Genomic DNA, 27959 nt, shown 5'->3' with positions numbered 1-27959 from the left:
AAGTCAGCGCGGGAGAGCGAGCGAGCGAGCTTTACCTTCATGCGGACAAGGATCCGGCCCCGGGGAGTCGCCGCCTAGCGCGGCCCTTTCTCCGCCCGGCCCCCTGGGGCTGCGGACGCGGTTTCCGACGGGGCCCTTGTCTCTGAGGGACTCCTCCGCGGGAGGAGAGGCCTAAGCCGCGCCTCGCTTCTTCCTCCCAGGCAAAGCGAACGGGCTGGAAGCCGGGGCAGCCGCCGGAGATGAAGCTCTCGAATGCGGTGAGTAGGAGCCCCTCGTCCCGGGGGAGGGAGAAGGAAACGTAGGGCCGGAGCCCGTCGCCTCAGTGACCGACTGGGAAGGCGCTCGCTGCGGGTCGGGCAGCAAAAATGAAAATTCTGATTGCACTCATTACAAAATAACTCAAAGTTTAAATAAATATAGAAAGGTAGAAAATTTCTCATTACAAGTCTTCGGACAGCCCTGCTAGTGCTGTTAATTGCTTACAGTAATCTTTCAAACATGGCTTTGGATTTTTCCTGTCAGCTTCGCCAGTTCAGGGAACCACATCTCTTAAGGCAGTTTGGACCACAAAGCTTGCATGTATATGTCCACACACTCCCTGCATTTAAGGTTTCAATGTCAGAGGCTTACCACGTAAACGTTTTTATGTTTTGTTTTTAAAAACACAGTATATATATAGGGTAAATTCTGTGCTGGCTAGCAATAGATATGGTGTGGGTTGATGGCACAGGGTAACACTTGGACCGAGGAGGCCTGAAATTTAATTCCGTGGAAAAGTAACTTATTTCTCCTCAGTCTTATCTCACGAAGTTTAATTTGGGAATAAAGTCGTGGGTGCCTCCCAGCCAGCTTCTTGAAAGAAGGGCAAAATGCAAATGCAAAAAAAGAATCTGACTTTATTTTAAAATGGCTCTAATCTTGTTTTCTGTACTGCTTCAGCAACATTTGCAGTGTAATATTTTGCTGCTGCTCACAGATGAGGTCACGCACAGGGAAATGGTACAGCGGAGAGGGAGAACTGAAAGGACCCTCCAGATGTTGTAAACTATGACACACACACACCCATCCCTGGCTTTTGGGCATGCTGGCTGTGGCTGATGGGAGTCCAAGAGCAGCTGGGGTGCCACAGGCTTTCCACCCCTGATGTCTAGGATTGCAACCTCAGTCTTGTGTTTATCAGCCTCACTAATTAGCATAAATGTTATGTAAACATGCTTGCTTTTGGGGTTGTTGTTTTTTAAAAAAGATTATTTACATACTGTTCTTCATCTAGTGATCCCAGGCCAGTTAAAAAACATACACGTATGATGATACATTCGTACTCCATTTTAATCCTAAATAACTATTTTCCTCTGATTCAGTATTTACAACTGCTACTGCAGATTAGAAGAACTGTTTCATCCATATACATATTTTCAAAGGATGGAAAAGCATTCTTTTTTTGCCACTTTGAAACACTGCGCTAAACACATTGTCACTGAAAAATGTTAAAGGGTGAGATATTCAATGTGCCTTACCTCAATCGCAAACCTATTCTAGTCTTGTTACCATTTGTATACAGTATATCTTGTATACTATAGAATACTATAGAAAAACATGCAGTTGTTTTTAAGAATAATCTGCACTAAACTGCAAGAACATGTTAATTCCTAGAGCTGCAGATAAAGAATGACAACAGAGACAAGCTGACACTGCCAGAGGTTTTATTTATTTACTGTGTTTCTCCTAAAATAAGACACGCCTATAAAATAAGCCATGGCAGGGTTTTCATGCCTTGAAAAAATATAAGACACCCCCCCCCCCCGAAAATAAGCCGTAGTGTGGTTCCGGAGGGCGCCAAGGAAGAGGAAGAGGCCTGTCGGGTTGGGGCCCGAAACTGCTGCAGCCCCGCCAAAACATCCAGCAGCGCGCGCCACGTGGAGCCCCGAGCCAGTGGGACCCAGCAACGTCGCGCTGCTCTGGGGCCGGCGACGCTCCCTCGCTGGGCTTTGCTTCGTGCGGGCGCAGCGCAGCTGCCGGACTGCCGGGTTGGCTCCCCCGCCTGGGTTCCTTGGCGAGCCCCGTGCCCGATCTCCGTTTCGCGCTCTCCGTCGCTCCCTCCCGGGCGCCGGCAAAACCTTTGAATCACGCTCTTCTTTCTCATTCACATTTTGCCAGCCTTGAACCCAGGGTGGATTTGATTTAAATCAAACTGATTTAAATCACGATTTAAATCACGATTTAAATCACTAGTCAGTAAGGCTTGATTTAAATCATAGTTTTCTACATAAAGACTAATTCTTGCTGGTATAACTTTAATATGCAAGTAGATGAAGATTTTTAGAATAACAACTTTTCATATTAGTTTTTTATCCCCAGTTTAATGGGATATTCATATTTGGACAACTGTACTGTTGTACTTAGGAAGGAGAAAAAAAATCATTACCTTAATAATAACAATTTAAATAGATTTATTCAACTGAAACAATAACATTACAGCATATGTTATTTGCTTAAACAAACATCCATGTTTGTTAACTAATATGGCTAAACAAAAACAATATATATATATATTAAGAAACTTAGACTGTCAGCCCAGCCTACACATGAAAAACCTAAATACTGTTCACTCCAAACAATCAGAAAAATATTGTTTCTATTCTATTCACTGAACTTCTTGAAACTTAGCACTGAAGGGGTTGTTTCTGTATTCATAGGTTTGTAGAACAATAGGATTAAGGTCTTTTTCTCAACTCTGTTCATGTTATAACATTTTTGCTGTGAAGAAGAGGCATGTGATCTCTGTTGAGTCAAATTCAGTTTTGAGAACTGCAAAAGTAAACCAAGCATCTGTGATAATATCTTGTAGGCAGAGAAACTGCCCAATAATCTTACAAAAACCTCTGGAAGAGCATGACATTTTGAATGGATTAATGGAATTTATTTACCCAAAAAATTAAACATATACAACCTTATTCTACATAATTAAAAAACTAATCTTTATTTCATGATGGAATAACCTTTGGATGGTAATATATTTTCCTCAAAAAGCATTTTATTTAAAAAAATCATTGATTTTTATCCACCCTGCTTGAACCCTTCCCGGCCCCACATGGACGCCTGCGTCTCTCACCATTGGCCGCGGAGATGGAAGGAGAAAAGCGTGTGCGGCGTTTGTGTGTGTGAGTGTGGCGCAGTGTGGGGAGAAGCAGCGAGAGATGGTCCCAGAATTGGGGCGCGAAGGCTTCCTCGGTGGGAAGCTCCCTGATAGCTACCGGTAGACGCACGCTGTCAGGGGACTTGTGCTGTGTCTGCGGGGCTGCCAACTTCCCGACACCTTCCGGGTCACTTGGCCAGCCCAGTACGGAGCTCTGCAGCAACTGAGGCTCCCCTCCCACATCGTGCTCTTGCAGTGGAGCTGGCTCGGGGCTCCATGCGGTGCGTGCTGCGGGCCCCGCTGAAGCGCCGACAAAGCGCCTAGCAGCGCCATGCGGAGCATCCCGAGCCGCAGGAGAAGGAGGGGGATTCAAAGCGGTGTGTGCTGCGGGCCCCGCTGAAGTGCCGACAAAGTGCCCAGCAGCGCCATGCGGAGCGCCCCGAGCCAGCGGGACCCAGCAGTGCTCTGTAGCACTTTGAATCCCTCTCCTGCTGCTGCGGCTCGGGGCGCTCTTCGCGGCGATGCTGGGCGCTTTGTCGGTGCTTCGGCGGGTCCCGCTGGCTCAGGGCTTCACTCGGCGTGCGCTGCTGGGCTCTTTGTCGGCGCTTCAGCAGCAGCAGCAACTTACAGGTAATTAAAAAAAATAAATAAGACACCCCCCGAAAATAAGCCACTGTGGGGTTTTTTGAGGGGAAAAAAATTATAAGACGTGTCTTATTTTAGGAGAAACACGTATTACTGCATTTATAACCCACCTTTCTTCTGATGAGTTCAAGGTGGAGTACATGCCTCTCTTGCTTTCAGTTTAACATCATAACAACCCTGTGAGGTAGGTTAGGCTGAATGGCCCAAGGTCAGACAGTGGGCTTCATACCAGAGTAGGGATTTGAACTCTGACCTTTTAGAGCAGAAAGGTATTGCAAGGTATTACTGCAGTGTCTGTCCTAGTTACTCTGGTGATGCCACGTAGATAAGATTGCACTCTTGCATGCCATCCTTTTTCATGTGGAATAGTTATCACACCTTGATTTTGTGCTGTCTCACAATTACAGATTAGAATCCCTCCTTTTTACTCATAAGCCTAGATGAAAGTTGGGGATCATTATATCCTTTTACTGCTCTTTGATCAGTGTATGGCGTTTTCTAAACCAGACGTGCAATTTAGATATTAGAGAGTGACTTACTGAATGGGAAAAGTTCACTTTCTTCTAAATTGAGACCGAATGCTGGTGTGCATTGTGTGTAAGGAAGAAGTATTATGCAACCTTTAAAAGAACATTATGGATCCATTGTAGTTAATAAATTCCAAATTTTCATGCTGAAACATTTTTTCCTGTAAATTTATAATCATGGACATATGTTTCACTGGAGAGCCACTGTTGCTGATTGTGTGAAGAGAAAAACTGGAAATAGGACTCCGTGAACCGGTCCAAGATGCTTCAGTGCTTGGCTTATGGGGTTGCCTTGTTCCATCATCTCTGAATCATTTCCTAGATAAGACAGAAGTAGAATCTTCTAGTTCATTGTAGTGTTTACTTGGAGGACCTGGTTGAAAAGGTGTTAGGACCTGTCAGTCAGGGCATGAGTAGCCAATGTTGTACCTTCCAGATACTTTTGGATTCCACTCTAAAACTATAGCATAGCCAGTAGTCTGGAATTATGGGAGTTGTAGTCCATCAGCCTCTGGAAGGCACCATGTTAGCTACTCCTGGTTATTCCATGGTGCTGGCAGGGTGTTGTGCAAAGACCTGAGAAAGTCAAAGATGGGCTGGCCACTGAAAGATGGGCAATAACATGTAAATGGTACTAGGATCCTCTGACGTATTGGTGAATATACCATATGTGTGCCGAGTGCCTCTTTGCATCTTCTGCTCCTAGGTGAGAGGGAAGTTGCAACATTCCCACATCACCTCTTATATGCTCATGCAGTGAAAGTTCATTGGAAGAGACATGCAAGGATGTGTGGCTGCTGCTGTTGCGAAAGTCCTTTTCAGTGGTCTCTGGAGTCGGAGACAATTTACGAAGTGCTGTTCTTATGGGGGGGGGTTCTAAGCAGAGGGGACATGTAGAAATCTGTTTACTTCCTCTCATCTTCTTTCTGTTTATGAAGCCAATAAGTAGTTTGCATCTGCTATCAAAACATGCTTCTTGTTCCTTTAAACTTAGTGGGAAATGATGGCAAATCTCTTTTAAATCAGTGTCTTGTAATCCTTAAATTTACTAGATTCTGTGTCTTGTAATTTCCCTCCCAGATCCTTGGCCATGGAGGATATGACTCTGATTTTAGTGATGATGAAACCGGAGAGAAACCGGACCAGCGGAAAAATAGGTAATGCCTTTCACTAGTGGTATTATAGGTCCTTCCTAGGAGTGTAAATGACAGACTCCTTTGTCTTCTTTCTCTCAGGCTTGACAGAGAGTGCTGTCTCCAATGAGTAGTGGGGTAGGGGAGAACTGCTGTGCCCATCTAGTGGCTCTGTGCCATCTCATTTCTTGCAGTTCTGTGCTTCATCTCTACAAGAACAGCACTGAGGCCTAGTTGGTCCTTTAGTTTGACTTTCCCTCTGCCACATCTCAGCATGATTAATCAAGCTACTGAACGAGAGATCAAAGCAGTCAAAGACAGGTGGCAGCAGGCTATGAAAGAATAAGACACCTGCTGGAAGGGAATGGAGTGCTCTTGTTGCTTGATTATTATATCCTATTACTCCTTTTTGTGGCAACTAAGGGTGCACTCCTATGCACACTTACCTGGGAGTAAACCCCTAAACATGCCTAAATAATTTATTTATGTGGGTTATGGGTTATTTATTAACCTAATGGTTAGCTGCCTGTGCTGAAGACAGCATCCAAGAGCAAAAACAACACCACCAAAACCAGCTGGGGCTGTCTACATAACTCCAGGAGAGTAGATCAAATAATGTTGCTGTTTGGATGTGTAATAGTCCACAATCATAACTTCCTTGCCCCAGCCTTGGCTGAATGTCAGTTCTAGTGCAGCATTTTCTGCACACTGGGCTGGCCTAACCGTAGATGACACAGCGCATTGCATAGAGTGCCAGACTTCCTGTCTCAGCTGTATAAATGTCTTGGAGAAAGAACGAGCTTCCCTGTTTAGAAGACGTGCACAAAGGCAGCTAAGCAACTCATTGGGTTGCATTCCAGGGATAGATCTTTCATCTCTACCAGCTGCTCAGAGTATCAGAAGAGTTGTAAACATGTACAGTGGTACCTCGCAAGACGAATGCCTCGGGCAACGAAAAACTCGCAAGACTAAAGTTTTGTGTTGCGCGAGGGACTCGCAAGATGGCAAGGTTTTCTATGGCCGCCGCTTTGTCTGATCCATTGGCCTTCCATTTGCTAATCCAGAAGCAAGAGAGGAGTGTGGAGGAAGCTCATACTGTAGCAGTGGGAGTTGCTGGCCCTGCTCTATGCCGTGGGGGGTGGAGGTGGGGCGAATGAGTGGTGGTGTAGACCAACCTCCCATCCCTTCTCCAAGTGGTCCAACTAATTATTGACAGGGGGTAAGCTTTCCCTTTAACACTAAGTTGCTGCTCTTTTTATACGTATTTTATTCTAATAACCAATTCTGTGTGTTTCCCCTCCTGCGTAATAAGGAATGAAGATGCATTACTCAAAAAGCCCTTTCAGAAAGAAAAACAGAGCAAGGTGGCCCACAGACAGGTGGCGACAGATGAATGGGACAGGTACATTGCCATACTTGTGGAATGTTTTAAGAACAGCATTAAGCACTTGGCATGTAGACAACTAATGTTGTTGTTTTTACCAGGGAAGAAGCAAGAAATCAAAGATTTCATTTCCTAGCATTGGATGCTGTATCCTTTAAATTTGCGTTGATGAAGAAACAGTTTGTCTTAATTTTGAAAAGAGGAGGAAACTTCATGAAAGAGACCTTTGTTTGAGAGGTTGCTTCCTTAGGGATAGGGAGTAGGATTTCATTTCTCATGATCTAAGAGAGGAATTTTCGCTGAACAAAGTTAAGTACTAGACATTAAATTTGCCACATATATGATATTGGTTATATGTAAGTTTTTCTAGGAAGCGCTCTTGTGGCACAGTATGGATCTCATTGCTACCACCTGCCAATCAGGGCCCTTGCCCATGCCACTTGCTAGAACAACTTGTTCCTTCTGAACTCCCAACAGAAACACCAACTTGACTTGACACAACCGGTCCACCTACCACTCCTTCAGTACGATCAGGAGCAGAACTGACAATATGATGACCTGGGAGGGAGTCATTGAGTGAGATTGAGCTCTTTAGTAGTATAGGTGTGCTGCTTTTCTTCTCCAGGAAGGTGACTGAAGGCTGTTGGAGAGAGCAAAAGAGGAAGCAAATGGATTGCAGCTCCTCCTAGTGAGCCTCAATGCCCTTTTCTTGTTACAAGGAGAATTCAGCAGGTGTAGCTACTGCAGCAGGTTGAACAGTACTCTAACCAGTTGCAGTCGGTAGGGCAGGTGGGGTGGCATTGCTCACCTGGCTTCTAAACAGTGAGGATCTCTGCCAGTTTCCAGGAGGAGAGTTCAGTGTGGGCAGTGGTGGAGCCACTCTGATGCCATTATGCCCACAGCCACACTTTGCATTGTGGAACCAGGTGAGCAATGCCACTACACCACCACCCCAAATGATATTGAGTCTGACTTAGAGCCTTCCTCAATTGATTATTAGGAGAACTCACTTGGACTCTCCTACTTCTGTTCTTGCTGTCTTTAAGACAGCAAACGTGTGGGTGGAAGAGAGTTATGACTCCAAAGCTGGATTCTAGTCAATAATATACAGGCAGTGACGAATTCGCTCCTGATACCTTTTCAATGAAATGCGGTGTTAATAGTTGAATAGTTTGTGTCTTTTGCTCTGTAAGCATATTCCATTGTTTTGCTTTACCTCATTTTTTGGGGGGTAGCATTCCTTGTCTGTCATGAAGCCAGCTGATGAGTGGATTGCTTTCTCTATTTACATGGAGCGGGGTATCCTTAGTTCAACTTAATGTATATTAGGCCTGTGTCAGTAATAGTGTACAAAGTTCAACTTTCTGTGCCTTGTCTTGTAATATTTAGTCCTATATCCTAGGGGCAGAACTCTCTATCTATATTTGTATATGTGCTGTGTAAGTTAGAAGCTTGATAAATTATTTATGATAGCATGGCTGAAAGCCTGTTGCTTTGTTGACAAAGGAAGCAACACTTCTAGACATCTTTTATGTAACCAGTTCTGGAACAATTCTAAAATAACTGAATATTCTGCCCCCACCCCTGCAGTTACAGTACTTGCCTGTATTTATTCAGTTGTCCTTGGTTAAAAATAACCAGCACAGAAGAAGCCTGTGTCAAAAAAAATTATAAGACATTATATCGGGAATTACCTTATTATGAGTATTTTCCTTTTCAGTATTTTCATCAGAAAACTACATTATGTGGTCATAGTGCTAATTTTGCCAAGTGCACTGTGGTTGGCACTTGTATGAAATGGTCCAAAGTGGAACCTTCCAGTATAGATTTTATTTTGGAATGGTAAATTTTTGTCACTAGATTTGCTAGTCTCCCCAACTTCTCTCTTGCAGAAATCTCTGTCCTGTTCCTTAAGTAGTCCTTCATATGCCCTGTGAGCCATTTCTAAATTTGCTAGGCGTAGGCGAAGTTATTTCAGCAAAGGAATGATAGATTTCCAATTATATTATTTCTTATTTGGGAAGTGGAAAAATGCTGTTTGCAAATTCCTTAATTTTTGTCAGTATGCAAGACATAAGAAAATGGTGAATGACTATATTTTGTATTACGGTGGCAAGAAAGAAGATTTCAAACGTTCAGGGTGAGTACAAAATAATTACAGAAGTCTGTCTGCTTTCAGAAGTTACCAAGTCTGTAATCTTATGCATAAATAATAGAGAGCAAGTTAAAATAAAATCACTGAGGGCGTACTTTTGAGGAAATAGGAGTGGGCCGTGCGGAAGTAAACTCTGGATAATTCAGGAGTGCTTCACATGTTACAGTTTACTTGCATCCATCCCTTGCTGTTGTTTGTGTTGGGGGAAAGCAAAGTAGTGATATAGTGCAGAGTAGGTTGGAGGGGGGATCCCATCCTAAAGCCATGTAAGATGAAGGCAGAACATCTCATTTGGTCTTGAGTGGTCTCCCGTGAGCCCTGCACAGAAGAGTGGTAGGATGGATGGATGCCATGTTTTTCAATGTGCCTTACCAGACTTCAGGCATTTTACAGACTCAGTTGGGAGGCAGACTTCAGGCATTTTACAGCCAGCCAAAGCTACCTTCCCCTTGGCTCAGGAACAGGAGTTGTGGCTGGTTGCTTATGTCTTTCCTGCCTCCATCTCCTTGCTGAATTGCAAAGTGTTCCACCCTTTCAAATGCTGCATAAGGGCAGGGACAAACGTTGCTTGTTGTGTATTTTTTATGTATTATGTGCTACTTTGGACACAGATTTTTCTGGAAAAGTGAGCTATAAAATAAAACTGAATGTGTTAGAAAGGAAATGCAACAAATGAAGAGAGGTGATCTATATTATTGATAACTGATTGATTTTTTTAAAACAGAGAAAATGACAAGACTGACCTTGACATTATAAGAGAAAACCACCGATTCTTGTGGAGAGAGGAAGATGAAGCTGACATGAATTGGTAATTTATTTCTCTCTTGTATAAATATGTTAATTTATACATAGTCTTTTTATGTAAAATGGCTTGATAAATTTAAGGAGTCTAATTGTACACCTTTGTGGCTAATACACGCATGGTGCAAGTGAGTGGGAATTATTGTGCGTTGCCAATTAAAAGCAACCTAGTGATTTGTTTTTAATGCTACAAAACAAGGCATCTTCAAAGCTGTTTCTCAGCTGCGTGTTAGGCTGCAATTCTATACACCAGATGTGCAGAAATTGTGGCTCACTAGATGTTGTTGGGCTATAGCTCCTATCATTCTTTACCATTGGCTATCCCTTATCATGCTAGCCAGGACTGATGGGAGTTGTCCAACCGGCCCACCAATTCTCTACACCTCTATATTCACTATCCCTATTTAAACACCGGGGGGGGGGGGTTCCTGCATAAATGCATAGGATGTTAAAGTATAAAAAGAAAAGGCGATTGAGTTGTGCTTTTTCTTTAATTTTCTGTGACAGCTAGTACATTTATAAAACTACCTTACTAGTATTCCTGCCTTCCTAATAAGATAAAAAGATAGAAAAAAACTTCTGTCTTTTGCCTACATTTGCGTTGTCTAACCAACTAACCCATAATAATGTCTCCGTCTTTCAGGGAGAAGAGGCTTAGCAAGAAATACTATGATAAATTATTCAAGGAGTACTGCATAGCAGATCTGACTAAATACAAAGAGAACAAGGTACATGCTGGACAAATTTTATAACTCGGGGGCTGCCTATGTTCATCCAAGTGAATGTAATCTCTCTTAAGGCAATGTATGCTATTGCAGAGACTATAGGTAGAAACGTAGTCAGTATCTTAACACCTGTGGCCGATAATAGGTACTGTAGAGAGAATGTCCTGGTTTGCATGTAATCATAAGCCAAAGTATAGCCTAGTGTGAACACATGAGAATGCAGGTTCTCATGGAGGTGACTGGCTGCTTTATAGTATTAGAACTCATGGACATCCTATGAAGCTGAATGTTTCAAGATTCAGAACAGACAAAAGAAATTACTTCTTCACACAGTGCAGAGATACACTATGGAATCCACTCTTACAAGCTGTAGTGATAGCCACCAATTTGGATGGCTTTAAAACAGGAATAGATAAATTCATGTGGCAAATGCTATCAGTGACTACTACCCACAATGGCTCTTGCTGTGGGTTACACTTTTTACCTGCTTGCACCTTGCTGAAAATGCAGAGGCTGAACAGGTCTTTGGCACAGACAAAAGTACACATAAGACCAGGCATCCCCAAACTTCGGCCCTCCAGATGTTTTGGACTACAATTCCCATCTTCCCTGACCACTGGTCCTGTTAGCTAGGGATCATGGGAGTTGTAGGCCAAAACATCTGGAGGGCCGCAGTTTGGGGATGCCTGCATAAGACTATTATGCATAACAGTGCTTTGTCTATTCCTTGTCATTTGCCGATAAAAAGGGAGTATAGCTAGGTGGCCAGTATGTTGGATCTAGATCAGCAAATTGGAACTACCAGCTGTTCTGTACAGTGTTGTTTGCAGTCTTTCTTACTTTTCAAAGCAGGGTTTTTTGGAGAGGGAATGCCCTTGAATGAAAGTACACATCGTAGTCTTATTTATTACACAGGGCTTTTTAAATGGGGTATTGTGTGAGGGGACGGCAGGGCGAAGAGGTGGTTGACCCCAGGAATGCATATATTCTGTATTACTTCCCCAGAGTGCTCTTTTCACCTCTCTGTCCCCTACCTGCACATACAATTCATATCATCTATATTTGTCATTGTCTGTTTCTCTGGTTCTGGAGAGGCTTGCAGGTGCAGATCTGACATGACTAGTCATACAAAGGAGTCTGGGGTTCCTGTAGGAGTTAGAGACAGTCAGATAGGCCTTGATCCCAGCAGTCACCTTCACAGGTTTCCCCTGCTTCCAGGTAGTGTCGTGTATCTAGCTGGGTATTTCACTGGCACCCCTGAAGCTCATGATCACCTCACTACCTGCTCTGCTCCTGGGACCATGAACAAGTTGTTTACTTCTGTGATAAGACATTATGGAAAAGTTGGAATGGCCTTGTGTTTGGGTCAAGAATCAGGATGGACAGTGTCTTCTGAACAAATAAAAGGTTATTCTACAACTTGCTGCAAGAGCTCCCATGTTTTTCATGTATCCTTTAAGGAGAAAATTTAAATGGTACAGAGGAAGTACAGAAAGTTGGATTAAAGTAAACACTTTGAACTTATAAAGTGGAGGAAGAGCAACCTTTAGAGCAGGGGTCCTCAAACTACGTTCCGCGGGCCGGATCCTGCCTTCCAGAGTCCTGAACCTGGCCCACCCACCAACTGCAGAACCCGCTGCTGTCTAACGGTGGCAGACTCCCGGATGAGGCAGCCGACGCAAGGACGGATGCGGTGGCATGGCTTCAGAGGCCCCCTGGCTTGTACACAACTGTGTCCAGCAGCGCGGGCAAAGGACAGGGCAAGCAGGCAGGGAGGGCTCTTATAGACAGCTTATAGAGGCGCCACACAGTCTCCCCGGCCGCCTGCACACACCTAACTGGGCGGCATCTGCAGGGCTCTTGCCTGTGCCTCCAATCGCCAGTGCCGCCCAGATTTTCTGATGGGCCCAACCTGGCGCAAGGGAGGCTCTTGGGCGCCCGCGCCGCTGCCTGTGCACCGAGGAGCTGCATGCTCCCCGCACCTCTGCACAGTAAGTTGCACCTTGCCCAGCAGAGGTGGGTGGTAGCGGGGGAGTGGGAGGACATCCACATGAGGAAAAGTCTGGATGATGCAGGATTGCCCCACATTTCAGTGTGGTCCTAATAAAGGCATGACCCAGATATGGGGATCCTAAGCATGTCTACTCGGAAGTAAGTCCCATTGCTGAGTAAGTGCCTGTAGGATTGCAGCCTTCAAATGAGACTCTGAAAGCTCCAATACTTACTTATCTGGGAAGAAGCCTCACTGAATTCAGTGGGATTTTCTTATGAGTAGACATGTATAGGATTGTTCCGCTTTGCTTTGAGTAGTCTGTGATACTCCTGAAGAAATATCTGGAAGTGTCACTTATTGATGATTCCAATCTCCATTATTTAAAGAACTTGCCTCCCATGGACAACAATAGTTCAGTCACCTGGAGGCTCATCTCTCCCCTCCCTTGGGAGTCTTTATCTTTTAACTGCTGCAGAACAGGCAGAAATATGACAGGTGCAGCTCTTTGCATGACACTGCACATCCATGCATGCAAACGCAGCACGCATTGAATTTTTGCCCAACGAGCAGCTGTCAGCCTTCTGAATGCAAAGTGAATGATAGCCCAGCCATCTTTTCAGTGCATGGAAATGCAGGATCTAATAGTGACCGTAATGAAGGGCAAGGGTTGCACGTATTTTGATGCACAGATGTTGCATTAAACAGCTTATCCTCAAACATGCAATGTGGAAACACGCCCCACTAACTAGCATTGGAGTGCAACCATCTTTGGCAGCACCTGTGTCTGTGAACAGGCTTTTTCCCGAATGAAACTTCTGAAATCTCCAACCAGATCCAGACTAACTGATGAACACATGCATCACTTGCTACAACTAGCAGTAACAAATATGGAACTGGATATTAACCATCTCATTAGCCAAAAGCAGGCCCATACCTCCCATTGAAATACTTATAAGTTTATGTTGATTAAAATTGTTCTTCATTTTAAATATTGTATCATTTTGCCTGTTTTTTGTACACTACAAATAAAATATGTGCAGTGCGTGTAGGAATTCGTTCATATTTTTTTCAAACTATAGTCCGGCCCCCAACAGTGTCTGAGAGACAATGAACTGGCCCCCTGTTTAAAAAGTTCGAGGACCCCTGCTTTAGAGTGACATCAGAAGCAATTCCAGGCGAGGGTGGATCTTATCAATTCATATTTTAATCGTTCCTATTTCTTGCCTACCAGCAGTTATCAGAGTCTATGAAATCCATTCTTACCATTGTCTGTGGAACACATAACTCAATATCATAATAATTCAGTGATAGTGAACTAGAAAAATAAAATTGCAATAGCTGAGTCATAAGAGGAATATCTCAGTTGCACTGGATGCACTGAACGTGTAAGTGCAAAATACTTACTGCATGTCTTTTGTTTTTCTAACAGTTTGGATTTAGATGGAGACATGAGAAAGAGGTTGTGTCAGGAAAAGGCAAGTTGTTGTTTTTTTCTTTCCTTATTGTGGCTTGAATTGTAACTTCTATGAGCAGAGTTCTGTTCAGAGAATGGGGCTTCCTGCTGCAGCCCCTGCCACCAGTTGTTGTTTGACAGCTGATAAACCTTCTGTAACGTTATGAGATTTAGTGTGGAAGGGTGCAGCTAGGAGGGGATTCTCCCTTGGTCTTTATGCACACATAGGGAACTTTGAGATCCAAGCCTTTTTGAATGGATGTTTTTGTTTGTTCTCTCTTATTACATTGTCACATAATGACTATTTTTTTCAAGACATACACAATAACATGAAAGTAGCTTATATCCTTCTGTTATGGCAGTTACCATCTCTAGAGTGCTTTAATGATCTGGGTGGAGAATAGCTGAGAAAGGAGCTTGATTTAATTTATTATGTATTGTTTTAAGAAGCATTTGCTAATGCAACCATAGGTAGTAAAGCAGACTGGGCAAGAGGACTGTTGATACCAACATGACTTTTTTTGTATGTCTCACTCCTTGACAGCCCATTCAGTCTTCTGTCATGGCTGCCTATCAATGCAGGCTCTGGCTGGCAGAGGAGGTGATTTTCATCAGTTTCCCTTTCCTGCTGCAGCTCCCTGTGCCCCCACAACTAAGTTGGGCCCATCCTCTGGAGCTGTGTGGGTGGTGGCATAGGGGCAGCAGGGGTGAGGAGAGATTGGTGGAAGCGGCGAATGCAGTTTTCACCAGTGGGAACTTCTGCTGGCTTGGAACCATACTTATTTTGTAATTTATAGACAGTTTGAAGATATAAATATATCTGATCAAGTTCCAATAAATAATGTATAGGAAGCCCAGCTGTGCTATGGATAGCTTCTTGTGACAGTTTCTTGTTCTAGCAATGCAGTAGACCACTAATATATATTCTGCATTTATTTATTGTTTCTCAATATTTCTGAAACCACAGGCTGTCTTCACAAAGACAGCTGCAGTTACCAGCAGCTATTAGCATAGATCAATAATATAGTTCACCACTAAGGGGCGCAAGCATTCAGCAGTTTTGTAAGCATTTCTAGATGCAGTTGTGTAATCTGTTTTGCAGAACTTACTCTTGCAAAACACGTTTTGTATATTATTTTATTAGCATTCTCAAATCAAACATTCTTCTGATTTTGCATACATCTCAACATGGCAGTAGAAGCTGTTTAAAACTTCTCCCACCTCAGTATGTAAGAAAAACAACAAGCAGTGACATTAATTTTAAAATGACATTTTCTTCTGAATTCTGGTTTGGCTTCCTAGCTATCATTTAATGAAACAAGTTGTGTTTTCCTTCCATAACCAGGTTGAGGTTCATATCAAACGTTTTCATTGTAGTTATTTTGATGCCAGGCGTTCTTGGAGGAAACTGATTTTGTAAATCCATTTCAGTCAGGGTTTAGGTCTGGGTTTTGCACAGAAAGTGCTTTGGTCGCCCTGTATGATGAGCTCTGTCAGGAGAAGGACAGTTTTCCTTGACGTCTCAGTGGCTTTCGATACCATTGACAATGGTATCCTTCTAGCGTGGCTGACCAAGTTAGGGTGGGTGGCACTGCTTTGTGGTGATTCCTGTCCTACTTGGATGGTCGTTTCCAGATGGTGATGCTTGGGAAGTACCAAGAACCATCTTCAGACCTGGGGAGCCTTCAATGTGGGGTTACTTCAGGGTTTGTTTTTATCCTCCATGCTGTTTAATATTTACATAAAGCTGCTGAGTGGGGCTATCTGGAGGTTTGGAGTACGTTGTGAGCAATATGCTGATGACACACAGATCTCCTCCTCCTTTCTATCTGCAGGTGTGGCAGTGGATGTGCTGGACCACTGCCTTACATCAGTAATGGACTGGATGAGAGCCAACAAACTGAAGCTCAATCCAGATAAGACTGATGCACTGTTAATGGGAGGTTCCTAGGAGGTTGCCTGCTCTTGATGGGGTTAGACAGGTACACAGCATGGGGCTACTTCTGGATCCTTTGAGGCTCAGGTCGCCTTGGTGGTGCAGAGTGCCTTCCATCAGCTTCAGCTGGTGGCTCAGCTACGCCCCAGATAACTACTATTGTCTATGCTCTGGTAACCTCTAGGTTCGATTACTGCAGCACGTTATATGTAGGGCTGCCTCTGAAGATGGTTTGGAAACTTTGGCTGGTGCAGAATTCAGCACCCAGGTTGCTCACCAGGGCAAGACAGTTTGAGCATATTACACCGATCCTGGCCCAACTGCACTGGCTGCCAATTAGTTTCTGGGCCCTTTTCAAAGTGATGTTTTCACCTTTAAATCCTTAGACAGCTCAGGACCACAATACCTCAAAGACCACCTCTCCCCATATGAACTGACCTAGACCCTGCAATCGTCATCCAAGGCCCTTATTCATGTGCCTCCTCCATGAGAGGTCTGGAGGGCAGCAACATAAGAAAGCGCTTTTTCTGTGGTGGCTTCCTGTTTGTGCAATGCTCACCCCAGGGAGGCTCGCCTTCATTATTTATCTTTAGGCACCAGGTGAAAACATTTCTCAATAACCAGGTCTTTGGCTGAGTAAACATATGGCCTTTTAAATGTGTTTGTGGGAGGGGGTTATTGGTTTGTTTTTGTTTTACTATGTAATTTGTTTTTGCATTTTGTATTTTTATGTTGTGAACCACCCTGTGATCTTCGGATAAAGGGTGGCATACAGATTTAATAAATAAATAGTTATACCAACCACAAACAGGAAACATTGCACCAAACCACTAGGACATAGATGGAGCGCAATGACTCCAGCAAGTGAGTTAAGAGATACTGTACGGCTGAGGGTGAAGCATCCAGAGATACTTGCCAATCAGCTGTCAGAGAAAATTCCTCCCTACCACTAAACAAAGTGATCAGCCTAACCCTTAAGTGACTTAAATCCCCTCTTCTAAGGTTCCCCAACGGCTGTTTTGTGCCACAGCAGCTCAAGCCTTTGAGGGTCCTTAAATATATTTTGATTCCTCCCCTCTTAGAATAAGAGCTCTGTTGTGTCTAAAAATCAACCTATTAATCAGGCACATCCTTTGTCTCCCTTGTGCATATGACTTGAAGCATGGGCTACAATCCCAACCCATCGCCATCAGCCAGAGTTTTGATGCTGGCATCAGATTGCTGTAGGTGTAAATTAAAACAAAATACACCGTATTGATTAAAAAACAAACAAACTCTGATGTTTCCCGTTTGTTTGTTTGTATGTATATATGTGTGTTTGTATAAATATTCAAGTGTTCTTTTAACCAGGGTTGACTGTGTGTCTCTTAATTCATTTGGAGAAGTAAATGAGCAGCAGCATTCTGTGCTCTTTGGTTCCTGCTTTAGCATTACGGTTGGTTTTGCACAGCAGAAGTGAAGTATCTGAGGACACTGTCAATCCATTGGTTAGCAGCTTAGGCAGAGCATTCTGAGGTTAATCTTTCAAAAACAGTTCTGGAGGTGAGCCTATTAATACAGATAGTCACCACTCGCTAGGCATAGGGATGTTTCATTTTCCGAGAGGCTGTATTTCGCTGGTACTACACACGGGTTTAGAATCACAACAGAGCTAGTGAAATCAAATGAGATGTTGGGCTTTCATTCGTGGGACATGCTGAAACAAGGCTGCCACATGCTGTGCCCGTTTTGTTACTGAAGTTCAGCATCCTAAAAAAGACATGCACAGTACAGAGTCCAGCTATGCATCCCTGTCAGGGTTTTTAAATGGTTTGTTCTGAATTGCAGCATATCCTTCACTCCAACACAACACTCTCCTTCACTGGAGGTTTTTAAGCAGAGGTTGTTTTAATGACCAGCTGTCAAGTATGTTTTAGCTGAGATTCCACTAGGTGACCCTCGGGTGCGCCCTGCAACTCTGCAATTCTATGATTCTGTGGCAACCTGCTTTTGGAAAACTCGGGGATGTTTCAACAGGTTAAAATGTGGTATAAAGTGGGGTTGGGGAGCTGGGGAGAACTAACAAAAATAATTTAAAATGCACAAAGGAGTCACTCGGATCAGGAATATCAGTGCCTGAGATGAGTTGGCACACAGCTGTTACCCCCGTGGTGCCGAGAATGGCACGTGGATCTGCAAGGGGCTTCCCCTCAAGGAAAAGCCCTTGCAAAACCTCACCACCCTGCTGGGTGAGAGGTGAAGCATTCTGCACAGCTGGGCCACCCACCCCTCTCCACTCCTAGGGGCAGGGGAGACCAGCGGCAAACTGGACAACGGAACGTGGTTCCGCCATGACCCCACCAAAGCCTCCCTTGCCTGGGGTGCTTCTCTGGTGGCAGTGGGGTGGGTTGAGTGACTGTGGGAACACCTCTTTGGTTTCCACCCCCTGGGGTGGCTGCTTCACCCCGCCTCATCAGTGGGCTGGCTCTGCCAGTATCCATCCCAGTAATAAGTGGCAGGGAGAAGCAAGAGTGGAAGCTCTCACAGAAGCGGGTTCAGGGCAACACAACTGGTTCAGTTGCACTGGGCGTGGAGCCTTGGGTCCGCCAAAGGACCGCTGCAACCATGGTTTAGAATGCAGGGTGAAAAACAGGGTGGGTGGGGGCGTTGCACTGAAATTTGAGACCCCACAGTCTGCCACTGCTCCACCTACCACCACATCTGAAGCCGCACTGGCTCATACTGGCCCGAGCAGAAGGTGGGAGGGCAGGTTCCATTTTTTGCTATTCTTCCCCCAGGGGTTAGGCCCCCTGGGGATTCAACTCCCTATGCTCTATAATGTTCCAGTTTGGGGTTTGTCACTGGTGGGAACTTCTTCCTAGGCATAACAAGGGCTTCTGTCATGGGGCAGCCCCTCCCCCCCCCATGGCACAGTTCCTTTCTAACCCCCTCCAGCCTTTGAAATGGGCATGCTGGTTTAGGATTGTGCACTAATGGAATTATTTCAATATATTACTCATATTTCTCAATGTCTTAGATTTTGGACCATAAAAATGTATGGGTATGGCATCCCAGGACCATCAAATAATCATGTAGAACCAAGGAAACAGTGTTATTGCACTTGCTTGATCTTGCAATATATTATTTTTCTTCCCTTGCCTATGCAAAGTGCTGGAGATTGCATCTGATTTAGACTAACCTAGTCTTCATTGTAAATACCACATGATGTTATAATAATAATAATATTTCCCCAGCCACTCTAGGCGACTCATAGCATATATCAAAACATATTGAAACATTAAACATTAGAAACTTCCCGATACAGGGCTGCCTTCAGATGTCTTCTAAAAGTCAGATAGTTGTTTATTTCCTTGACATCTGAAGGGAGAATGTTCTACAAGGAGGGTGCCTTCACTACCGAGAAGGCCCTCTTGTTAAGCAAAACTAGTAGTAGTATCCTTAACAGTTAACTTAATTGTCATCAACTCACCTGGGGAGAGATAAATTTAGTGCTGTTTTCTGTTTTGCCTGCTTTCTAGGTCAGTTTTCCTGTGGAAGTAAGCACTGTGATGAGAAAGAAGGCTTGAAGAGTTGGGAGGTGAATTTTGGTTACGTTGAGCATGGCGAAAAGAAAAACGCACTTGTTAAATTAAGTGAGTCCTAACAGTGAGATTTCATTCTTATTTTTATTTAACAATATACTGCTTAATTTTAAGAAAACCTCAAAGTGGTTTAGTCGGCTAATTATAAATGGATCTGGCCAGCTGAATTATTACGGTTGATGTTCACTTGGGGTAGAAAATTACATTAGGACTTTTATAAACCCCCATTACAGGGTTTTTTTAAAAGTACAGAGTTCACAAAAGAGGAGTGCAGCCTGGATCCATTCCAAACCAGCTGATTTCTGTAGAATGTGGATTGTTTGGCTTTGCTGAAAACCACCTCCTGCGGCAAAAGAGGAGGTGAGCAGGGAGAAAATGAGTCCAACCCTTTGCTTAGGCTCATCCCTCTAGTAGTTAAATTATGTCTTGGTCTTGTGTTCAAAGGCCACCAAAGATTTCTTTGGTTGAACAACAGAGTAAGTTCCATTGAGTTCAGTTATGCTTACCCCCCAAGAAACTGGGTATAGGATTGCAGCCCAAGGGTGGAATTCAGCGTAGCACTAAGTGGGGCATGCACACAAGGAACAAGGTCTGCTCTCACTATGAGACTTTTCCACTCTCTCCTCTCCCTGTGCGACTCCCCCCCCCCCCCCCGTGCCCTAAACCTGTCCTGTGGGTCCCAGCAACGCTCCAGAGCACATTTGGGCAGTGCGGATGGGAGGAGAGTGAGGAAATTCCCTCTGTGTGAGCAGACCTCATTCCATACACACACAACTTAGTTGAAAACAACCCCGAGTGTTTTTAATAATGCTTTTCCGATTTATTTATTAAAAGGCAGAATTAGTGCTGATGCCTTTGATTAGTGTGCAACATGTGTGACATGCCAGATATGGCAGTCTTACAAAAACTGAAAGCAGAATTTATGGGGATAATTGTCGTTAAATGTAAAATTTATGGGGATAATTTAATTCCTCTACATTTAATTCTGTTTTTCCTCTTTTTTTTAAAGGGCTTTGTCCCGAATGCTCTTACAAATTAAACTTTCACCACAGGTAACAAAAGTACAGTCTTTGTATATATGTTTGGGTATACTGAGTTGTATGCACAATGCTATGCCGGCGGGGTTATGTTTCCTCTCCTCCCCTTTGTGTAATTCCAAACATTGCAGGGGGTCGGACTTGATGACCCTCGGGGTCACACCCAGTTTTGCAATTCTGTGATTCTATGATTTGCTCCCATGAGTTCCCCAACAGATGTTTGCCACAACCTGAAATTACCGTACTTTTCCGTGTATAAGACAAGGTTTTTTTTACTTTAAATGATGTGGGAAACTGTGGGTCATCTTATACATGGGGCAATCTCCCCCCTATTTTCTTAAATTGGAGTCCCTGTAAACAGGAGGCATCTTATACATGGCAAAATACAGTATCTTCCTCTCCCAAGCAACTGTTTTCAGCTTTTCAAAAGCTGAAATCCCAGCTGTTTGGATTGGGGAGCAGATCCATGAAGCACCTCTTTGCTTGTCCAGCTAGGAATAAACACATACGGAAGTCTGCTTGTGTATGCATACAGTCCCCTCAAGGGATTGGGGAAACGTGTATGCATGTTTATTGACACTTTGTCTACTTTCCTGGTTCAAGAACTGATTGATAGCATTACACAGTTCTGGGGTTAAGCTTTGATTCAGGTTACACTCTGCACATTTATGTTCAACTAAGATGTGGCCCTTTTTTGGAATCAGCTGAGTTGGCTCAACCCTTTTCTCTTTTATTAGGGCATATATCTTTTCTTACACAAAAAGCATCCATGCTATGTTCAAATTGATCAGTTTCAAAACATCAATTTTCTGATTTTTTCAGGGTTCAGGAATTCTAAAGAGCCCTTTCCCATCCACTGTATATTTCTGTAATATTTTTGTTGCTGGATAAACACATTGATAGAACTTTTAACATCCATTCCCTTTTATAAAGGAGGAAGGAAGTCAAACCAACGAAAAAGAGAGCAAGCACAGAACAAAGCTCCAAAGCTTCAAAGAAAACAAGATTATCTTCACCCCACAGACACAAGCCAAAGAAAAGAAAGAGTCATAAAGGTAAAAGAAATCTTAATGCTTAAAGCAAGGTTGTTTTAAAATGTTAACATTCATAGTTGAATGTTTGACTCTACATGTACATTTCGTGTTTTGGAAAACCGCTAGCCGATTCGACTCGGGAGGATTTGTGTGCCTGTGGGATTGCAGATCACATCCAGTTGTGAGAGGAAAGGACAAACATGGGAGGAAGAGGAGAGGGGGAAGCTGGGAAAAACTCCTGGTCTATTTCCTACAGGTGGGAAGGTTCCCCAAGAAAGTGAATCTCTCTGTCCTGGGGTGCTTCTAAGCTGACATTTCAAGCCAAACCTTGGTTTCAGATGCTAAATTAAGATTATCCATGTTTCATGTGGTTTGCAAATTACGGTTGAGGGTAGAAGGAGAATTTGTGCACAGGAGGCCTGGTGGAGGAAGCAGCCTGTTGTCCGATGAACTAGCCTTTATGTCATCCTGGGTCACTATGTTTATGTTGGACACTTAGCAACATTTCATGGTAAACTCAATTTACTGAAAACTGACATTTAGGTATTAACCAAAAGCATTTGTTACGTATTTGAGGCTTACTAGTAAAAACCATAATTATTATTTTTTAGCATTTCTCTCTGGCCTTATCAAATGCCAGGAATTGCTAGGTAGATGTTGAGTTTCTAACCTTGTATTTGTATATGTATATGTAACTAGACATGTAACTAACATAATTCTAAAAATATCTCTTTTCAGATCAGGCATTCTTAGAAGAATCAGACGATTCTGACAAAGGTAACTAAATTGCAGGTGAAATCTTGATTTTTGGCTTAAAGGAGTGGTGGGCCCATTACCGCAGCCAGCTTCCTGCTGAGCATGTCAATCAAAGTGGAGGAGAGGCAGACACTTTGGAGCCTGGTCTCCTAAATGCTTGTGACCCAGATAGACACATGTTGCCCTTTCTGTAAAATGCCGGCAAGAAGTCTCATGTTACCAGGAGATTTTCTACCCCAAGTAAGCATTAAGTGCCATGCTCCAACTTTTTTTTTATTTAAAAAAAGTACTTACGGTATGTGCTGCCAGATGCATAAAGATGTGGATTGGGGCTGCATTTTGAATACACATTCAAATCTCCATTCCACTGAACACAATGCAGAGTTGATAGGTGGAAAGAAAGTACATTCTGATGCTCATGTGGAAATGCAGAAAATTACAGTTTGTAATCCAGCAGCCGCTAGGCTGTTGGGACCCAAACCACATTGGGTATTTAGTTGCATTGCATCTTTTGTCTTGTTTAAAAATGATACTTTGCTTGGGATTAGGAAAAGAGGTGATAAACATAAGGCATTTAAATCTGCAACCATATTTGTTCCTCTTACGCCTTCATGCAGCCCACAAAATCACATGCCAAAATTACCTGTTTAGGAAGAAACGTATACCACAATTACAAAGGGATGGATTTTAAAGAGGAAAGGCTTGGTCAGTCTTATTCACAATGTTGATATTGGAATATAAACTAGCTAAATATAGTTGCAGCGTATCCATAAGCCTGTTGTTCCTAATTCTTCTCCTGTTTAAATATTTACAAAAGATAGATTGAGAATGTTAGCTTCATTGGATTGTGAATGAGACTCGTTAATAAAGAAAATGCTTTGTATTTATTGTTGTTGTTGTTGTTGTTACACCCCACCCATCTTGCTGGGTTTCCCCAGCCACTTTAGGCAGCTTGCAAACATAGATTAAAATGTGACATTCCTAAAATCATTTTAAATACTAAATCACTCTTTCATTCACAGATTCCGTCAATAATGACGAGCAAGATGGTCCCTCAGATGCTGATTTTTGGAAGGGTCCGCCACAAGAAACAGAAGAGAAAACGCGGTTAGTTTTTTGACGAGTAGCTGTTTGTTTTAAAACGATGGTGCTTATATAAAATAAATATAATTATGTCATTTTTCTCAAATTGGTAACAATTACAGTTAACCTTTATGAGCAGAAACGAAACAAAGAAGAGAACTCCTCTGTAAATTGCAGGCTTATTTGGAGACATAGTAAAATAAAATCTGCTCTGCCCCTAAAAGAGGGAAAGTGGTGGGCAAATCACGTAGTCAAAATCCATCAGCCAGGGCCAATCATATAACACGGAGAAGCAACCTGCTTCAGACAGCACCAGCCTTAGAAGGAAGGTAGCAATTGGTGTCTGGGAGGTTCAGCAAGACATTTTAAATGTGGGCAAGGATGCAATTTGGGCCTCACTGCAGGAAGCACCAGCCTTTGGAAACATTCCCCTTAGATTTCAATCTTCCCATAGGTTTCTCAGTTTTGTTGCAGCCATTTCACACATTAGAATGATCTAACAACCCTGGCATTACTGTTTGCACATGTGTTATCTACTTGCAAGATTGGTACAGCACCTCTGCCATGCCACCATAAGTTGTAAGCATTTTTGTAAGCATATATTTGCTTAACAGTAGGCCTCAATTGTGCAACGTTTTTGTCAGCACAAACCCTGCCGTGTACCACACCTTGGACTGAAAAATGTCCTTGTGAGTAAATGAAAATGACTGCGTGCATGCCCCCCCCCCTAGTGCTTCTTAATACCATTTGCTTTTGTTTTACAGGGAAGAAGAATTTGATGAGTATTTTCAAGACTTATTTCTCTGAAATGTAATGTGGAAATCTGGAACTTCATGGATCATCAAAATCCGTAAATAAACATCAAGCTTCCAATTTCATACCCGACTTTTCTTTAAATATGGTTTTAATTGCATAAGAATTATCCAGCACATATTTTCTTCACAGGCTCACTTAGATTCAAAAGCTATGATAAGATCCAGCATTCTCTGATGAACAGGTTAGATTTATAGCAGCTGATTAATGTTCACCTTTTTAAAAAACAAACACCAAACAAATATGCAGAGGCAATTTTGGGGCCTTTTATTGCTTTGTAGTTCTGCATTCCTCAGAACTTACCCAGTGTCACTGATACCTACCTCTTCTTCCTCAGCGCTTCTGTTTTGACTCCAATCATGTTAGCAGTCAGTTTGCTATTAAAGTTCGCTGTTAGAGGGAATGATTAGCTTTGGTAATCAAACTTGAGACCAGCATGAGCACTTGTATAGCTAGCTATTTCTGAAGGATAGATACGTAAGACTGGGAACTAAGTTAACTGTCACATTTTGTTTTAATGAACGAGGGAGATGCCTTGCCTTGGGCAAAGGTACATGCGGTTTAAGCATTATCCATGATTTCTGATCCCCTTAGCAGTGAACGAACAGTAATCTTCCTTTAGAATGTAATCCTGAGCATGCAACAAGATGAGAACACACAACCTTTCAGCCTGGTTCTTTCTCCCCTGTTCAAAGTACAACATATCTTAAATCAATTTTACCATATGCTTCTAATAAATAATATGCTCGAAAATAACTATATTGTTTGGTCCCTGAGCAATGTGAAATAAGGTTTAAAAAGAAGTTAGCATATTTTTGCATGACATTTACATTTAATTTTTGGGGTGGGTGGGCGGGCATGGAACAGTTACATTTAAAGTAGTGTGCTTATCGTATTGACAGTAGACAATTAAATATGCCAGGTAATAAAAGACCAGAAGTTTTTTTTAAAAAAAAAAACCCAATTGAACATATTCATAATATATTCATGAACATGTTTTTACCCTGGTGAACAGCTTGAGTGAATATTGGAACATCTCTACACACATTTAATGTTATTTAATTATATTTTTTTGTATTCATGTACACAGAAGAAAGATAAATCATTAAGTGTGTCCTTGAATACCAAAGAAAGGTAGCTGTCTGTGTGTGAAGGCTTCTTTAGGTAAGAAGGTGGATTTAAAGGTTAAATCTTTGCCTTCTTGTAAGTTTGGTTGGGAGCCAAATCCAATAAGCAACAATCAGCTTGCATCTGTGTAACATGTCTCTCAGGGCTTTGGAAGAGCCTACTACGATATCTGCTGTTTCAGACACTATAAAGTGTCCATTGTCGAGGTCTAGCTTTTCTTGTAGGTCTTTCCAGTACAGTTGTAAAAAATTGTCAGTACATATTTAATATGCTGATTTTTGTTTTAATACAAAGTATATGATTAACAGCAACCTTAGTATTTCTTTCTTGTATCTATATTTAATACAGAAAAATAATATAGTTATATATTTTTATGGCATTGTAAAAGTCTGCATAAATATTTGGCCCAATAATCAATAATCGAACAAATGATAAATTTTAATGAAACACTGTATCATTGGGTTACTCTTGTATTTTGTATAGCTTTGACCCTTTTCGGAAACATTTTTGCAGCATGTTTAGAAGTTTATAGAAGCAGGTGCTATACAGCTCTATTTGCATTTCTGCCCCAAAGGTATTTGCCACTATTTGGACGTATAAAAACAAAATGGCTGGCTTAGTGAAACATCTGATACTAAAATGATTTGAGGATCATAGTCATAACACATTTGAAAAAATTGTTGCAGTTGTGTTTTGATTTCAGTAACCTAGTGCACAGCAGATAAAGATTTATCAATGAAAAAATATTTCCTTTGTCCATAGTGATCAAGCGTACTCTGAAAAGATATATAGATATGGATTGGATGCTTAATGCCATGTAATGGTCACAGTTTTCCATATACAACATCTGTATATGTACATGGAATTAAAGCTGTTAGCTTAACTTGCATGCGGTTGAAGCTTTTTGAAAAGAAATGCTGGTAACAGGGAAAACTCAAAAACAAATGCCCGTGAGCTCAAAAACAAATGCCCGTGGTTTTGCATTGTTTACTGAGTGAGAATTATTGCTTATTCAAGGACTGAACTTGGGGGTTTTTTGGGGGGAGGCGGTGCTTTCAAGACACATGCCCATTTATAAACTACTCTTGCTGATTTGAACAGAAGAGGCTTGGCAAATCAGGCAAAGGCCCATCTAGTCTAACAGCCTGTTCTCACAGTAGCCAACCAAATGCCTATAAGAAGCCCACAAGCAGGTCCTGCCACTGGTATACAGAGGCATAATGGCTCCAACAAGGGAGGCAGAACATAGACATCTTGGCTACTGGCCATTGATAGCCTTATCCTCCAGCTAAGTGGATGGTCATCGGACCTTGTCGGGAAATGAATTCCATATGCACTGAGAGAAAAAAGTACTGTACTTTCTCTTGTCTATCTTGAATCTCCCAACATTCAGCATCATTGGATGGCCCCAAGTTCTAGTGTTATGATGGATAAATTTGCTCTGTTTGTGTGATTTGTTAACAGATAGCCTGCCTTCTCACATACTTTTTACCGTACGATTCATTTTGTACCACAAAGCTATCATGAGAAGTGCCAAGTTATGTGGGAAGGGTATGGAAACGGAAATACTGGTGTGAAGATTAACGATATACAGCACGGGTTCCACCAACGTGGTCTCAGGTTTCAGATTTTATCTTTTCAGTGTGGTAAAGAGCCACACCACAGTAGCTCTCACACTGGAGAGGTGATTAGCAGAACACAGAGTTCATGTGTACATGAACCTTCCATTCATTTCAGTGGATCCAACAGATCCACATATGCAAAATAATGGGCAAAGATTTACTACCTCCTTTTAAGAATAGGGCAGCTCTTGTGGATGGGATTTCCCCCTATCTGCTCTGGAGTGGGCTGAAGGCTGGTTGTGATCTCTGGGAAATTGGCAAGGTTGTCTGATTCTCAGATAACTGATAGCAGTAACTAACAGGCTCCCTGTCCGCAACACCTAAGTTAAGCTTCTGAAGCAACAAGAGTGGACAGAGGTACCTTGTCATTATTTCTGAGCACTCGTCCTCCCTCTTCAACCACTATTTTGCATCTGGCTCTGATTGGTGAAGCTTGGCATGCTAGTAAAATAAGCAAAGTAGATCCTGCAGGCCTTAAGACTGCTCACCTCTGCACTACAGCTCCTGCACCCATTGAAAATCTCTGGATCAAGGTGTATATATGCATGTGCAATAGGTCTGTTTATAGGCACAAATCTGATGATGGAATTACAGCTACTAACATGACATCTGCTGCAACTTTATTTGTAACAGTACAGGGAAAAGAAGATAAATAATTCCAGATGAAAGGGCTAAACATAATATAAAACCTATTGCTCTCCATTACTAATTATGGGATTACAAGGTGTGCAATGTAGAGATGCTTATATGAAATTGACAGAAAATAGTGTAAAAATCCTGACAGTTCGCAGCTTTAGTTCATTTAATAAAAAACATTCTGTATAAATTGAGGATGACAGCAACCCAAGAAATGAACCCATAATCCACTTGTACAAATTAATCTCTGATTATATTCCATCCATTCGTCATGATTTTTTTTTTCCAGTTTCCTCCCGGTGCTGTCACTGTTGATTCCACTGGAAATGGCAGACAAGTAAGGACTGGACTGTATGCTACTTTGTTTCAGAGAAATCCCCA

The 27959-nt window shown here is 42.5% G+C and overlaps 1 protein-coding gene across 2 annotated transcripts; it reads left to right on the top strand.

The window, feature by feature from the left end:
• On the top strand, window positions 1-27959 carry LOC118096259 (protein FRA10AC1). Of its 2 annotated transcripts, XM_035137826.2 has the most exons (15): window positions 1-257; window positions 5389-5465; window positions 6754-6843; window positions 6927-6972; window positions 8889-8965; window positions 9705-9788; window positions 10425-10509; window positions 13929-13974; window positions 19407-19520; window positions 20479-20521; window positions 21440-21561; window positions 22279-22317; window positions 23319-23403; window positions 24144-24229; window positions 27868-27959. In XM_035137826.2, the coding sequence occupies exons 1-14, from the start codon at window positions 240-242 to the stop codon at window positions 24184-24186; spliced, it is 969 nt and encodes a 322-aa protein (XP_034993717.2). In that variant the 5' UTR covers window positions 1-239; the 3' UTR covers window positions 24187-24229; window positions 27868-27959. The 2 variants fall into 2 exon arrangements, with proteins under 2 accessions (XP_034993717.2, XP_034993716.2); XM_035137825.2 differs by lacking the exon at window positions 27868-27959 and having other exon boundaries at window positions 24144-25028.

Source organism: Zootoca vivipara, chromosome 5 (genome assembly GCF_963506605.1).
Source record: "Zootoca vivipara chromosome 5, rZooViv1.1, whole genome shotgun sequence".
Lineage (NCBI taxonomy): Eukaryota > Metazoa > Chordata > Lepidosauria > Squamata > Lacertidae > Zootoca > Zootoca vivipara.
This window is presented reverse-complemented; position numbering and strand designations above follow the sequence as displayed.

Coding starts and splice junctions, on each gene's coding strand:
- LOC118096259 (XM_035137826.2), top strand. Junction 13,975..19,406: donor AGAGGTTGTGTCAGGAAAAG/GCAAGTTGTTGT, acceptor CCTGCTTTCTAG/GTCAGTTTTCCTGTGGAAGT. Junction 19,521..20,478: donor AAACGCACTTGTTAAATTAA/GTGAGTCCTAAC, acceptor TTTTTTTTAAAG/GGCTTTGTCCCGAATGCTCT.